At 37.4% G+C, this 12,895-nt stretch overlaps 1 protein-coding gene across 4 annotated transcripts in view; it reads left to right on the top strand.

Annotated features, from left to right (window-relative positions):
* Nucleotides 1-12,895, top strand: part of TTLL7 (tubulin tyrosine ligase like 7) — a 147,044-nt gene that overhangs the window by 101,846 nt on the left and 32,303 nt on the right. For all 4 annotated transcript variants that reach the window (XR_005788697.1, XM_040470779.1, XM_040470777.1 and 1 more), the window contains exons 17-18: nt 382-516; nt 2,815-2,895. Coding sequence is in view for 3 of the 4 variants with exons in the window: in XM_040470779.1 (XP_040326713.1) it covers nt 382-516; nt 2,815-2,895 (216 nt within the window). In the remaining variant the exon portion in view is untranslated. The remainder of the gene's footprint in view (nt 1-381; nt 517-2,814; nt 2,896-12,895) is intronic.

Here is a 12,895-nt window from a genome sequence, read left to right as displayed (position 1 = left end):
GTGGATTATGTTCCCAAAGAGAAAAGTCTAGAAAGTATAAATGGATGAATTTCATTTGGTAACTATCAATAATTATTTTTTCTAATCAAGAATTGCATAAGGTATATGGAACAAATGGAACCGACCAGGAAGTCTTTTTTAAACACTTACATTTTATTTTAGTGTTTTGTGCTAAATAAACTACAACTGTGTGGAAGTGTGAAAGACATTCTTGGAAAATCATATCCATTTAATCCTAAGCATAAATGTAAAAAAATTTTTTTCTTTTTGTTATTTTTTTTAATTAAAAGTGCATCATTTTTACCTAGAAATATCTTTCAGATTATAGTGGCACAATGAAATAAGACCCCCTCCAAATATCTGTATTCTTTCAAATTTAAGAGTGAGTCTTTGCGGCAACCGAGAACAAAGGAACAAGAAGACCATCTAACAAGTCAGACCTTGTTTGTCCTCAAGGACATGAAGATCCGGTTTCCAGGAAAATCAGATGCAGAATCATTACTTCTGATAGAAGATGTGAGTATTTAATGTATGAAATTCCAAGGTGGTTGCACCTTTTTATTGTTCTTCTTAAAATATTAAAATTTATTTCCTGATAGCATCATTCTGAATGTCATGGTAAACTTAATGTTCTTTTCAACCTCCACAAGCTTTAGAAAATACAGGGGTTATTTTAATTTTTATGATTTATGAGCAGTGAGATCACCATATCAATAAAGCAGAATATCTTTTAGCGTATAGTCCTGTTTTAATATTAAAATGATGAAATTGCCTCATAAATGAGAATAATTAGTGTTAAATAATTACTGTTCGTAATGATGAAAAAAATACCAAGTTAAGCCTCCTTCTGTAAAGATTTAGAAGGATCTAACATGGAAGGAATTGTAATGAAAAAAGTAGGGCCCTCAGTATAAAATATCAAGAATATTTGAATGTGGCTCCTTGAATGGTTTTGGTTTTGGTCAGATTTTGAAATGGCTTATGTTGGGGGTTTTTCTTGTTATAAACACATTTGCACCACCCAGTGGAACATTCTAAAATGACACAGTCCTAAAATTCATATTAAAGTCCAGGGCTTTTACTTACTTCTATTTTAGAAAGAATGTCCAACTTTTAGATATTTCTGGTGAAAGAGCATTTCTTCAGTCACAGATTAATTTCATTTAAACATCTATTTCAAAGTGACATGCTTAGATAATCCCCCAGTAACAGAAGGCTGTTTTCTGGTTTCCCTGTTCTGTTTGGTTTGGTTTTGGTTTTGGTGGGTTTTTGTTTTTTGGGTTTTTTGTTGTTGTTGTTGCTGTTGTTGTTGTTCCAGAGAAGAAGACACCATCTAGTGGCCAATTGTAGGATAAGAACCACAACAATGCACTTGGCCTTTTTCATGTTTTAGCATTACTTTAGACCTATCTAAAGGAACTGTCTAGAAACAAACAAAATAATAATAAAAATTTAACTTTCTTAGCTAAAAAATTAATAGTGGCAATTTCTATTTTGTAATCATGACATAGTTATAAGCAAAACCCCCCAAGTATTATTCACTGTATTGTTACATATATATTTTAAAAAGTGAAAATGATATCTTGCTTACAAAGATATTTGTTACATTGAGGAAAAAGGAGGAAAAGTGAACATTAATTATAAAGCTTTATGTACATTTGTTTTTATTTACATATTAATCTTATTCAATCAAGTTCTGGGTAAAAACAAAGTTTTTGTACATAAATTTTACTTAGAGATATTAGCTACATACCACCCTTTTGAATTAGGTAGAAGAAAAATTAGATAGAGAGTAGAACTAATATTTGTGGCTGATGTGATTATTTTATAAAGAATATATATGGGCTTATAGGGACACCTGGCTGGCTCAGTTGTTTAAACATCCAACTCTTGATTTTGGCTCAGGTCATGATCTTGCAGCTGTGCGATCGAGCCCCACATCCAGCTCCATGCTGGGAATGGAGTCTGCTTAAGATTCTGTCTTTCCCTCTCCCTCTGCCCTTCCCCCGTGCACATGCACTATCAAAACAACAAACAAAAAACCAAGAAAACAAAATATAGAGAGTATAAATAAAATGTAACGAATAATTCTATAAGACATTAGACTGTTTACTATATGTTCACCATACGCAGCAAATATTTTAATCTGTTTGCTACAGTATATATTACTGGAATATATATTTAGAAATTTTGAGGTTTTGTACCAATAAAAACCCAATAAACAAAACAAAGGGATAATAGATTATATATGGGCTATCTTTTAATGTGTTGTTCAATATTCTGTTACTATGGGTGCTGTGTAAATAGAGCTCTTAAAATTAAAATGGAAAATCTGTGTTTTGGGCTTCTTCCCAAATCTTATGTACCTCAAGACATTTGACTTTCATTTATTAGAGACTGTGTGCTTTTAACAGCAAAAAAGAGAAAACTTTGGATTCAGATGGCATGTCTTTATGAAAGTAAACATTCTTTGTTGCAAGTAATATTACAGTGCTTCCGTTTCACAAATTAATAATATTGGTTTCACCCCATTTATTTCTCTTTTGTTACTTTTTTTTTGGGGGGGGGACAGAGAGAGACAGAGCACGAATGGGGGAGGGGCAGAGAGAGAGGGAGACACAGAATCGGAAACAGGCTCCAGGCTCTGAGCCATCAGCCCAGAGCCTGATGCGGGGCTCGAACTCACGGACCGTGAGATCGTGACCTGGCTGAAGTCGGACGCTTAACCGACTGCGCCACCCAGGCGCCCCTCTCTTTTGTTACTTTTAAGGAAAATTTTAGATTAAGTTTCTTAATCTTTCTCTCCCAAAACAGATCATTGATAACTGGAGGTATCATAAAACAAAAGTGGCTTCATATTGGCTCATAAAATTGGACTCTGTAAAACAACGAAAAGTGAGTAATTCCAAAAATAGTTTTGCCCTTTGGGATTATGTATTAAGATCATTCATCCATATCCATAATCAAGCTATATACATCTTCATTTGTTTACTCATTTCTTCCACAAATATTTGTTGCACACCTACTGTGTTTCGGGCACTGTTCTAGGTTCTGAGGATAAAAAAAGTGAATTTAAAACAAGCCCCGTGGTCTGATAGAGCTTATATTTTAGTTCAGGTGTTTGATAATAAACAATATATAATAAAATGAAGGGCAGTTCTACTGGGTAAATACATGAAGTAGGGTAAGTACCTGAAGAAAAATAAATCAGAGTGAAAAAAAGAAAGAAGGTAACATGGGAGCAGAGACCTAATGAAATGCTACTATGCAGATAACTGCAGTTACAATCAGGCAGAGGGAAGAGCAGATACAGAGGGCCTGTGGTGGATGTTAGCTTGAGGTGTCCCTGAAGCATAGAAGGACCATTTTATTCCCTTATTTATGGGATCATTGGCTTGTGTTGGTCAAGAGTGAGTGAGGGGTGGTGAACGCTAAAGTTGGGTATATGGGCAAGGGTCAAATCACAACTTCATGGGCTGTCTAAAGACTTTGGATTTTATTCCAAGTAAGGGGAAGCCACTGAAAGTTTTGAGCAGAAGAGGTATATAGTCCATGTACTTTTTGTAATCTAGAAGATGGAAAACTGTAGGTAAGTTGATAATTAAAATGAAATAGGCCAGAAGCAGATTAAAGTATTTATAAGATACCTATAAATAAATACTTATTTATAAATACTTCTAAAGTGTTTATATAATATACTTATAATACATGATAAATGTGACATTTTAAAGACTTGAAGAAATGACATTTTTCCCCCAAAATGATACTGAAGCAATTGGCTACCTCTTTGTAAGAAAATTAAGTCAGAGTCTTATCTCTCACCATATGCAAAAATAAATTGCAGATAGACTGCAGTTTATATGTAAAAAAAGGAAAATATTAAAAGTTTTAAGGAAAAGGGTATGTTTATAACCTTAGAATGGGGGGAACCACTTCTTAAGAAAGACTTTAGACCCAGAAATCTTAAGGAAAATACTGACAGATTTGATTACATGAAAATTTAAACCAAATTAAAAGGCAGAAGCTGTGAGGGGCATGGGAGGAGGGGTGTGGAGGAAGACAGATATTTGTAACACATAAAACACAAAATAATACCAATAAACCAAAACTTTCTACAAATCAACCATCAAAAGACAAAATATCCTATAAATATTAATAAATAAAATGGCAAAGTACATAAAAAGGCCATGAAAAGACAATTTATGGATCTTCAAATAGCCAATTAACATGTAAATAGATCCTTGGCCTCACTAATGATGAAGGAAAAGCAAGTAAAAGCCATCGTATTAGCAGAAATTAATCAGACAGATAATATCCAGTGATGGAAATAGTATGGATAAAGGGCCTTTGCTATATCATTAGAGGGAGGATACATTGATACAACTCCATAGACAGGTGATTTGCAGTCTCTATTAAAATTACAAATGTTCATAACCTTGATGCAGCAAAACCACTTACAGCATCCTATCCAACAAAATAATTGTCTGTGTATATGAAAGATTTACATGTGTGAGCATTCATTGCAGTGGTATGTGTGAAAGCAAAACATTTGAAGCAGCCTAAATATCTTATCAATAAATTTATGGTTAAATGTAGTGCATCCACACTATTCAGTTTCATTAAATCGAATACTATTCTGGAATCATAGATCTTAACCTGAGAGATAGAATCAGATTATGGCTTGTAACATATGAAACAAACATACATTAGTAAAATCAGCCAGTGGTAACTAATCACGAGTGAAAGGATACAATCAATTAGGTGCCACCCGAAGGCCATGAGTCCATCCGCTATCAGGCATCCCTTTTCACACGTCCAGAGGCATTCTGGCTTCAGAGTGATCAGTGCCAACTATGTGTGGTTCACCTGTGTACGGAGGGAGCCTTCCAAACGTGGGCGGCCTTCATTTTTCTTCTCCATTAGTCACCCATGTAGTCTTTGTGACTAACTTCTGTTCTCCAGTCGGCTTAAATAAAAAGATTGATTTACTACGAATGTTGTCCGATAGAACTTTCTGCAAAGATGCTAATATATGCTATATTTGTGATGTCCAAAGGAGTGGTCACAGACACGTATGGCCATTGAGTGAGCACTTAGAATGTGGCTATTGTGACTGAGGAACTGAACTTTTAATTTAAATTTAAATTTAAATAGCCAAATGTGTCTAGTGGCTACTGTAGTTGACAGGGTGGATCTAGACAGATCGGGGTTAGCCTTCTAATATGTTCTTAGATAAGAACTTCCTCAGTTATCTTCCTGCTGAGAAATTCCATTAAAGGGTTTGCAAGAGTGTCCAGTAAGGTCGTGATCGCCTTGGGCATCTTGAAGAAGGAGCACCTCGGTCAACTTGTTCCCTTCTATTTGCCATCCAAAAGGATATCAGGATAGTAAATTAAACAAACGTGTCATGTCGTACAATAGTATGTGCTGTCCCATTTTAAGTGACTTATGTGTGTATACTATTTTAAATATATATATCTAGCATAAAAAATTTTTAAAAACTAGGTACCAAATTGTTGAGAGGATATATTTCTAGAGGGTAGGCTTATTGAGCCACAAGAAGGAAAGAGGTGACATTTGCTGTCATTCTTATCTTTTTTGTAGATTTCTATACTTTTTTCAAGTTAAAATAATCTTTTCAAAAGTGGCAGAATGACAGGGAGACACAGGCATTCCTGTGAAGCCTGTCTGGATTCCCCCACAATCACGTGTTATGTTTCCCTATTCTAAAACTTCATGGCACTTTGTACTCAGTTGTATTTATGATCTGCCTTGAGAGATTTTTCTATTAATTTTTTCCCCACTTCTCTAAAAGCCAGGTGCTTGTCTTACTTTGTAGTTACCTGTAGGAAGCTTTCTGTAACCACTTAGTAAGTTGATTCAATTCTAGGTTCTTTTATGAACTCTGTCAATGGCAAGCTTGCTTCTCTCTGCCTCCTCCTTTCTTCACTAGTGATGTGTGTTTATTTGAAAATTTTTTTTAACATTTATTTATTTTTGAGACAGAGAGAGACAGAGCATGAGCAGGGGAGGGTCAGAGAGAGAGGGAGACACAGAATCTGAAACAGGCTCCAGGCTCTGAGCTGTCAGCACAGAGCCCGATGCGGGGCTTGAACCCACGGACCGCGAGATCATGACCTGAGCCGAAGTCAGACGCTCAACCGACTGAGCCACCCAGGCGCCCCGATGTGTGTTTATTTCAACAGCAGCTACAAACGAGGACGCCATTCTGTTTTTTCACGTGTGATTTGAGAAGGTCTGATAAACATTGTAGAGGATGATCAGAGGATGTGTGTGAATAGTAGTGACTTTTGTGAACTGGAAGAAAACATTTCACATTTTAGGATTGTTATGTTCAATTTGGTTTATAAATTTTGAGTGAAATTAAACAATTGCTTGTAAATTTACTTGCAAGTACTTTTGCCAGTACATCTACTTCTCCTGTACTGATGTCCTCTAAGAATATTTGGAGTGAGCTGTGTTTGTGTAGCCCTTTCCTTCATTTCCCAGATGTGTAGCCACATGTCCATGTTTGTCATACACTGTCATGTTACAGGAGTGGAAGCGCCAGTGTGAGGGAGCAGAATTTTTTAATACAACTTACATACCTAGGTATCCTTTCTTTGAGTCCTTTGGTGGCTTCTTCCATTCTGGCATAAACCAAAAGTACTCTGTGTCCTCTATGCTTGTAAAAAGTAGTAAGACGTCCCATCTTCAATGCACAACGTGTTACAGTCCCATAGCTTACACTACCCAAGCAGTTACAGAAGTTCTGCAGAAGGTAATTTAATACTTGTGTTTTTGGCAGAAGAATCTGTAGCTGAATATTGACTCTCAGAGAACAGAAAGGGCTGATTTTAGCTAGAGCAAGTTTATCCTGCCACGTTGCCTGCTTTCAAGGAGGCCCTGAAAGATGGCTCAGGAATAGTAGGCCTAGGCTATGATGGAAAGGAAAAGGCCAGAAATTACACATCTACAACTTGTTTGCAACAATTTTTCGTGGTAACGTCATGATCACTGTGTTTCTTTCTCTTCCCCCAACCCTTTTTTTTAAGACACTGTTTTTCCAAAACAAACTCTAATTTCTCAGATACATCATGAAAGGTGAAGTGCTCCTGGGAAAAGAAACAGAAGGCAGCTCTCAGCAGCATTTGTCATGTGATGACACTCTCCCCCTCACTGCCAGGGCCACTGAGGAGCTGTCACCCATGAGGAATTATTGGGATAATAAGGAAACGAATTTTTGTAAAATTTCTCCTTTTTGTAAAATTTACCCTGCCAAATGTATGTGTTCTTTCACCCATGCCCACAAAATAAGCATAACAAATACGCATACCATGAATGCAAATCATAAGGCCAGCCAACGGTGGAGGTCTTGAGCTCTAAGAGACATAAACACAGAGTTTTTAATCGGGATTTTTGTTGTTGTTGTTTTTATGTTTTGTTCATTTAATCAATAGCATTAGAATGAATGAAGTGAAGTACTTAAAATTTAGCCCAGATAGGATAAGTATAGAGATATATTATAAAATAATCATTGGGACAAACTTAAATATGTTTGTCTGCTCTAGTTGTATATATGTATATGTGTATGTATATGTATATGTATATATTATAATATATAAATACTTTTTCTCTACCTCTTCCCAATCTTGTTTTGTTTCAAATGAAATCAAGAGGTAAAGTGAGATAAGAGAATGACTGAAATATTTTTTTTCTTACAACAAGAGAGCCAGTATAATAATGAGTTGAAAAGTACATTGAAAAAAAATTAAGCTTTATATGTTGATAAGGGGCAATATTAGATAGTGGAAAGAGGTACTGGACTTGTAGTCATGTGGATTTGAGTTAAATACTGCCTCTGTCCTTTACTTGGGGCAGGTAACTTTTCAGAATTTCTGAGATTTTTAACCTTAAGATTTGGAGGGTTTTTGTGAAGAAATGAGACATCATGTGAGAGGGTTTTCTGCCTTAGGAGGTATAAAATGCAGGCTGATTTTGTTTTCCTACTAAGGATCGTCATACCAGGCTGTTTCTCCAATGTGTTTTATTTAACAGTGCTTCCCCCTTATTCGCGGGGGATTCCGAGTCCCCTAGTAGATGCCTGAAAATGGGGATAGTACTGCATCCTGTAGATATTCTGTTGTTTCTCATACCTATATGCATACCACTGGTAAAGTTGAATTTATAAACTAGGCACAGTAGGGGATTAACAACAATAACTAATAATGAAATAGAATAATTATAACAATATGTTATAATAAAAGTTGTATAAATATGGTTTCTCTCTCTCTCAAAATATCGTATTATACTGTACTCACCCTTCTTCTTGTGATGACGTGAGATGATAAAATGCCAACACGATGAGATAAAGTGAGGTGAATGCCGTAGTTATTGTGACGCAACGTTAGGCTACCATTGACCTTCTGAGACTACGTCCGAAGGAGTATCCATTTGCTTCTGGACAGTGGTTGGCCTCGGGTAACTGAAACTGTGGAAGGTGGAACTGCAGATACAGCGAGACTACTAAGAGTTCAGTTCTTCAGATGTAGAATTATTTTATGTAGAGTATGTGGAAATGAGGTATAAAAAATTGTCTGTTGGGTTGTAATATATTAACCATTTATTTGACCATCTGTTTGAAACCTGTGCTATTGCTTTTCAAAGCCAAAAACTGTATCCAAGAAAACAAAAAGACACCTAGAATGTGGGTCAGCTGTTGAATGTAGAATTAGATATTATAAAATGTTACTTATTCATAAGGTCATGCACTTAACTAATTTACATCTAGATGTGGATTAATCAGCTCTGTGCTTCTTTGGGCTGGGATGATAGTGATCATTGGAAGGCTGTGTCCTTTCAGTCTCCTGGGGAGCAGACATAAGACAGATTTAGAAGTGAAAGAGATTTGTAAGAGAAAACTCACAAGAAAGATAAAAGGGTAAGAGAGTTCAAGTAGATAGGACGGGCCTTCAGACTGCAGTGTAGGTCTGACAGCTGTGCCTTCAGACTGCAGTGTAGGTCTGACAGCTGTGAATGGAAGGCAAGAGGGTTGGGAGGAAGAACCCGAGGCTAGTGAAGTTCTCAGAAAGCCTTGTAGCGCTGGTGGGGAGGCAGAACAAGCACTGCCTGCTGGGCAGAAATGACGCCTCTCAGGTGTCCCAGCCATGCCCAACCATTTGGTTGGGGACAGTCAGAGGAGAGCATCAGCTTGAATGATGCAGTGGATCCTGAGTGGGGAGGCTAACTCACTCTTGGAAGCAACTTGACCCAAATGGCACGTCTCCTCGGCTGCCACAAAGGCTGCATGTCATGCAATTTAACGTGACAAATGTTTATTGGTTGCCATTTTGTACGATTACTGTGCTAGGCACCACTGGGGATTTTGAGAGTTGTTCATTCATTCATTTAGTTACTTGCTCATTCTAATATGCACTCAACAATATTAACTGAGGGACTATCATGTCCCAAGCACTATATTCGGTGTGGAATGCATAATTTAAAGCTCTTAATTCTGTTTATAGACCGTTGTTGAAATGTGTATCTCACTTTTTCTGTTCCAGGATCAAAGCATTTGCTGGTTGCTCATTAAAATGTTATAAAACTGTAAGATTAGAATCCTCATACACAAACTCTTTCACGTGCCTTATTTCAAATTTTCCTTATTGGATGTAAGCGTTAAAGGTCAAGAATGAGGGAATTAAATACTGAACAGAATCCTCACCAGGTGAAAATGGAAACAGCTAATCTTATTTAATATCATGTTGTGGTAACTCCACACTTGCATAATACAGCTTTCTGCCAAGAATGCAGCTGCTTTCTATAATTTGTAAGGAATATATGAGAAGTATGAAAATACTGCAGTGCTGGCGGGCTGTGAAGAATGCCAGATTTGCTGAGAAGCTTATTCTCTGACGTGATACCTAGGCATAAACCTAAGATTGGAGGATGAAGAGAAATAAGTAGTGATATTAAGGTTAGACCATATTTGCATTTATTTGGGGGTTCTGAGATCCTTGTTTATCAAGTATTTCTTCTCTACATAGCAATTTCTTTTTAATACCTACTGTAGCTGCTTCTTTGTGCATTTTGATGTTATTATTTCCCATCTCTTTTTCATTTGAGCCGACATAGATGCTGCACAGAGCTGTTCGTGTTGCATCAGCAAAAGTGCCTTTCCCCCATAGCCATGGCGGCTGCATGCATCATTAGTACAGCATGTAGTGGTTTTAATGTTATTTCTAAACCTCCCTCACCTCATGCCATTATTTTAATTTAGAACCAACTGTTCAGCCATATGGAGCAGTTTGTCATTCAACATCTGTATGTTCTTGCAAAATATGAATTTGTGTGCTCTATGCCTTCAATGTGCTATATTTCATATGGAAAAGACAAATCTTTTCATTTTATTAATGTTTTCATTGACTGAATCTCCTATTTATTTTTTCCCTTGGAGAGCTTAATGTTAGATCGGGGTGCTTTTAAAAGTCACAATGTCAGGAAATGCATACCTGTATTCTATAACTTAGCCTCACTTGAGTCCACAGATAAACACAAAGGGCAACTTGCTGACCATTTATTTGTTTTCGTGTTTCACAAATCATCTACCATTTTGTTCTAACACCAAAGCACCCAGATATCCAAAATAGCATTGCAGATAGAACTGGCACTAATTTACTTCTTTCCAGTCTGATTTCTTTCCTGTCTGCCCTCTGCCTTCCTAAGATTATTCAGTGGATGTTTTGCTAAAGGTGCAGTCGCTGTCTTGCCATCTGTGAGCCTCTTAAGCAGACTAGACCCTTCACCATGGCCCTGATAGAGGGCGTGCCTGGGCAGCCTTCTTTATGTACAGTACCCCAACCCATTTTCCCAAGTATCACTTGATTAGAGGCAAATCTGAATCTAAGAAGTAACAATTTGATTCTCTTGTAGAATTTGCTGTTCACACCTGGGCAGATCAAATTAGTTGTGAGGCAGTGTTGGGTAGTGCTTCCCCAGAAGTTCTGGCTACAGAACTGTCCATTTACTAGCTGTATAATCTTGGCGAAGTTATTTACCTGCCCCATGCCAGAGTTTTCTCATCCATAAAATGAGATCCAGAAGTGTTCTCAGAACGAAAAAATGTCCAGGGTGCCTGGGTGGCTCAGTCAGTTAGGCTCCAACTTTTGATACTGGCTCAGGTCATGGTCTTGCAATCATTGAGACTGAACCCCGCATCCGGCTCCACACTGAGAGGAGCCCACTTGGGATTCTCTTTCTCCCTCTCTCTGCCCCTTCCCCATTGGCACCCCCTCTCAAAATAAATAAACAAAAAAATAAATGAAATTTTTTCATAACCATTAGGCAGCAAAACCTAATCTACTTGAATTCATTTGATGACAATGACTTGACAGGAAGGTATGTGTTATTTTTGTCTCATGTCTTGGTTTGAATATTCGTATATTTTCCTGCGGAAATAGAAATATTTCTGATTATGGAATCCAGCCTCGTGATTTTTTGGAAAAGGATTGTGGATCAATTTGTACCTACTTTATGTTTTTGTTCTGAGGATTAAGTGAATTGTTCTATGTAAAAGCGTTTAGAACAGTCCCTGGTTCACAGTGAGGTCTATAGGAAGCTCTCAAAAAGTGTGAGCTCTGATTTTTACCGTGTCTGCATAGGTTTCACTTTGATGCAAGGAACAGTTTCACTAAGATAAACACCTATTGAGTGCTAGACCTATCTTCAGCCTTGAGGACATGATACGTTTTTTACCAAGATGGGCATAATGCCTCCCTTTATATGGATTAACAGTCTGTATTAGTGAAACAGGAAATTAAAATAAAGCAAGGTAGTTATTAATAGAGGAGGAACCGGGGATTAAGGGATCATAGTTTAATGGCAGGTAAAGTTGTCCCTGAGTAGGTTCACCAGGTGAATAGATAAGGAAGACTGTTCCAAGCTGAGGAAAGAGTGCATATGAAGGCTCAGAGGGAAGATGCAGGGATTCAGGTACTTGTCCCCTCGGTTTACATGCCCTCGTGCCCTCCAAATTACAGGTCTCTCTAACCCCCTCCTTTCTCCAGGAGCAGAGAGCTTGCCTCCTTTAAAATTGAGGGCAGGGGCACCTGGGTGCCTCAGTCGATTCTTGATTTCAGCTCAGGTCATGATCCCACAGGTCGTGGGTTTGAGCCCCGCATCAGGCTCTGCACTGACATCGCAGAGCCTGTTTGGGATTCTCTGTTTCTCTCTCTCTCTGCCCCTCCCCCACTCGCCCTTTATCTCTCTCCCAAAATAAGTAAATAAACATTAAAATAAAATAACATAAAATAAGATAAAATAAAATAAAATAAAATAAAATAAAATAAAATAAAATAAAATAAAATAAAAATAGGGCAAAGAGAAGCAAAGTAGAATGTATGTTCCCAGTGGGCTGCTCAGGAAAAGAAGGAGCAAGTTCCTGGGTTGCCTAGACCATGCTGGTCTCATGATTCTGGGAAATCATTCAGGCAGAGATACTTGATGTTGTGCAAGAGGCCTAGCAAATGTATTCATCTCTCCATTTTGGAGGAAACATTAGGAGTAGAGCACAAGCATTCACCACCCCTAATTCCCTAGCTGCTTTCTGAAGTTGCCTTCAGTCATGTGTGGGCTAGGATATTAGATGATCATGGCTTTAAAATTCCCTCTAAACTAAGACTAAAACATGTACAGAGCAGTGGCCAAGAGGGTCTCCACTAAATAATGCACCTAGTATAGTGCTTAGTATAGAGCAGGCAGGCTCTTCTCTTTGGTTCTTATGCGTTGTGTGCATTTTACCATAAAATGTATTCAAAAAGAAATAAACAAATAACTTATAATCTCAAATGCTTTAAAGTTGAATAGCTATTTATTAATAGAATATGAAATTAACGTT

The sequence above is a fragment of the Herpailurus yagouaroundi genome, unplaced genomic scaffold (assembly GCF_014898765.1).
Source record: "Herpailurus yagouaroundi ecotype Mexico unplaced genomic scaffold, PumYag 77, whole genome shotgun sequence".
Taxonomy (NCBI): domain Eukaryota; kingdom Metazoa; phylum Chordata; class Mammalia; order Carnivora; family Felidae; genus Herpailurus; species Herpailurus yagouaroundi.
Note: the sequence above shows the minus strand (reverse complement) of the source record. Positions and strands in the feature narration are given on the sequence as shown.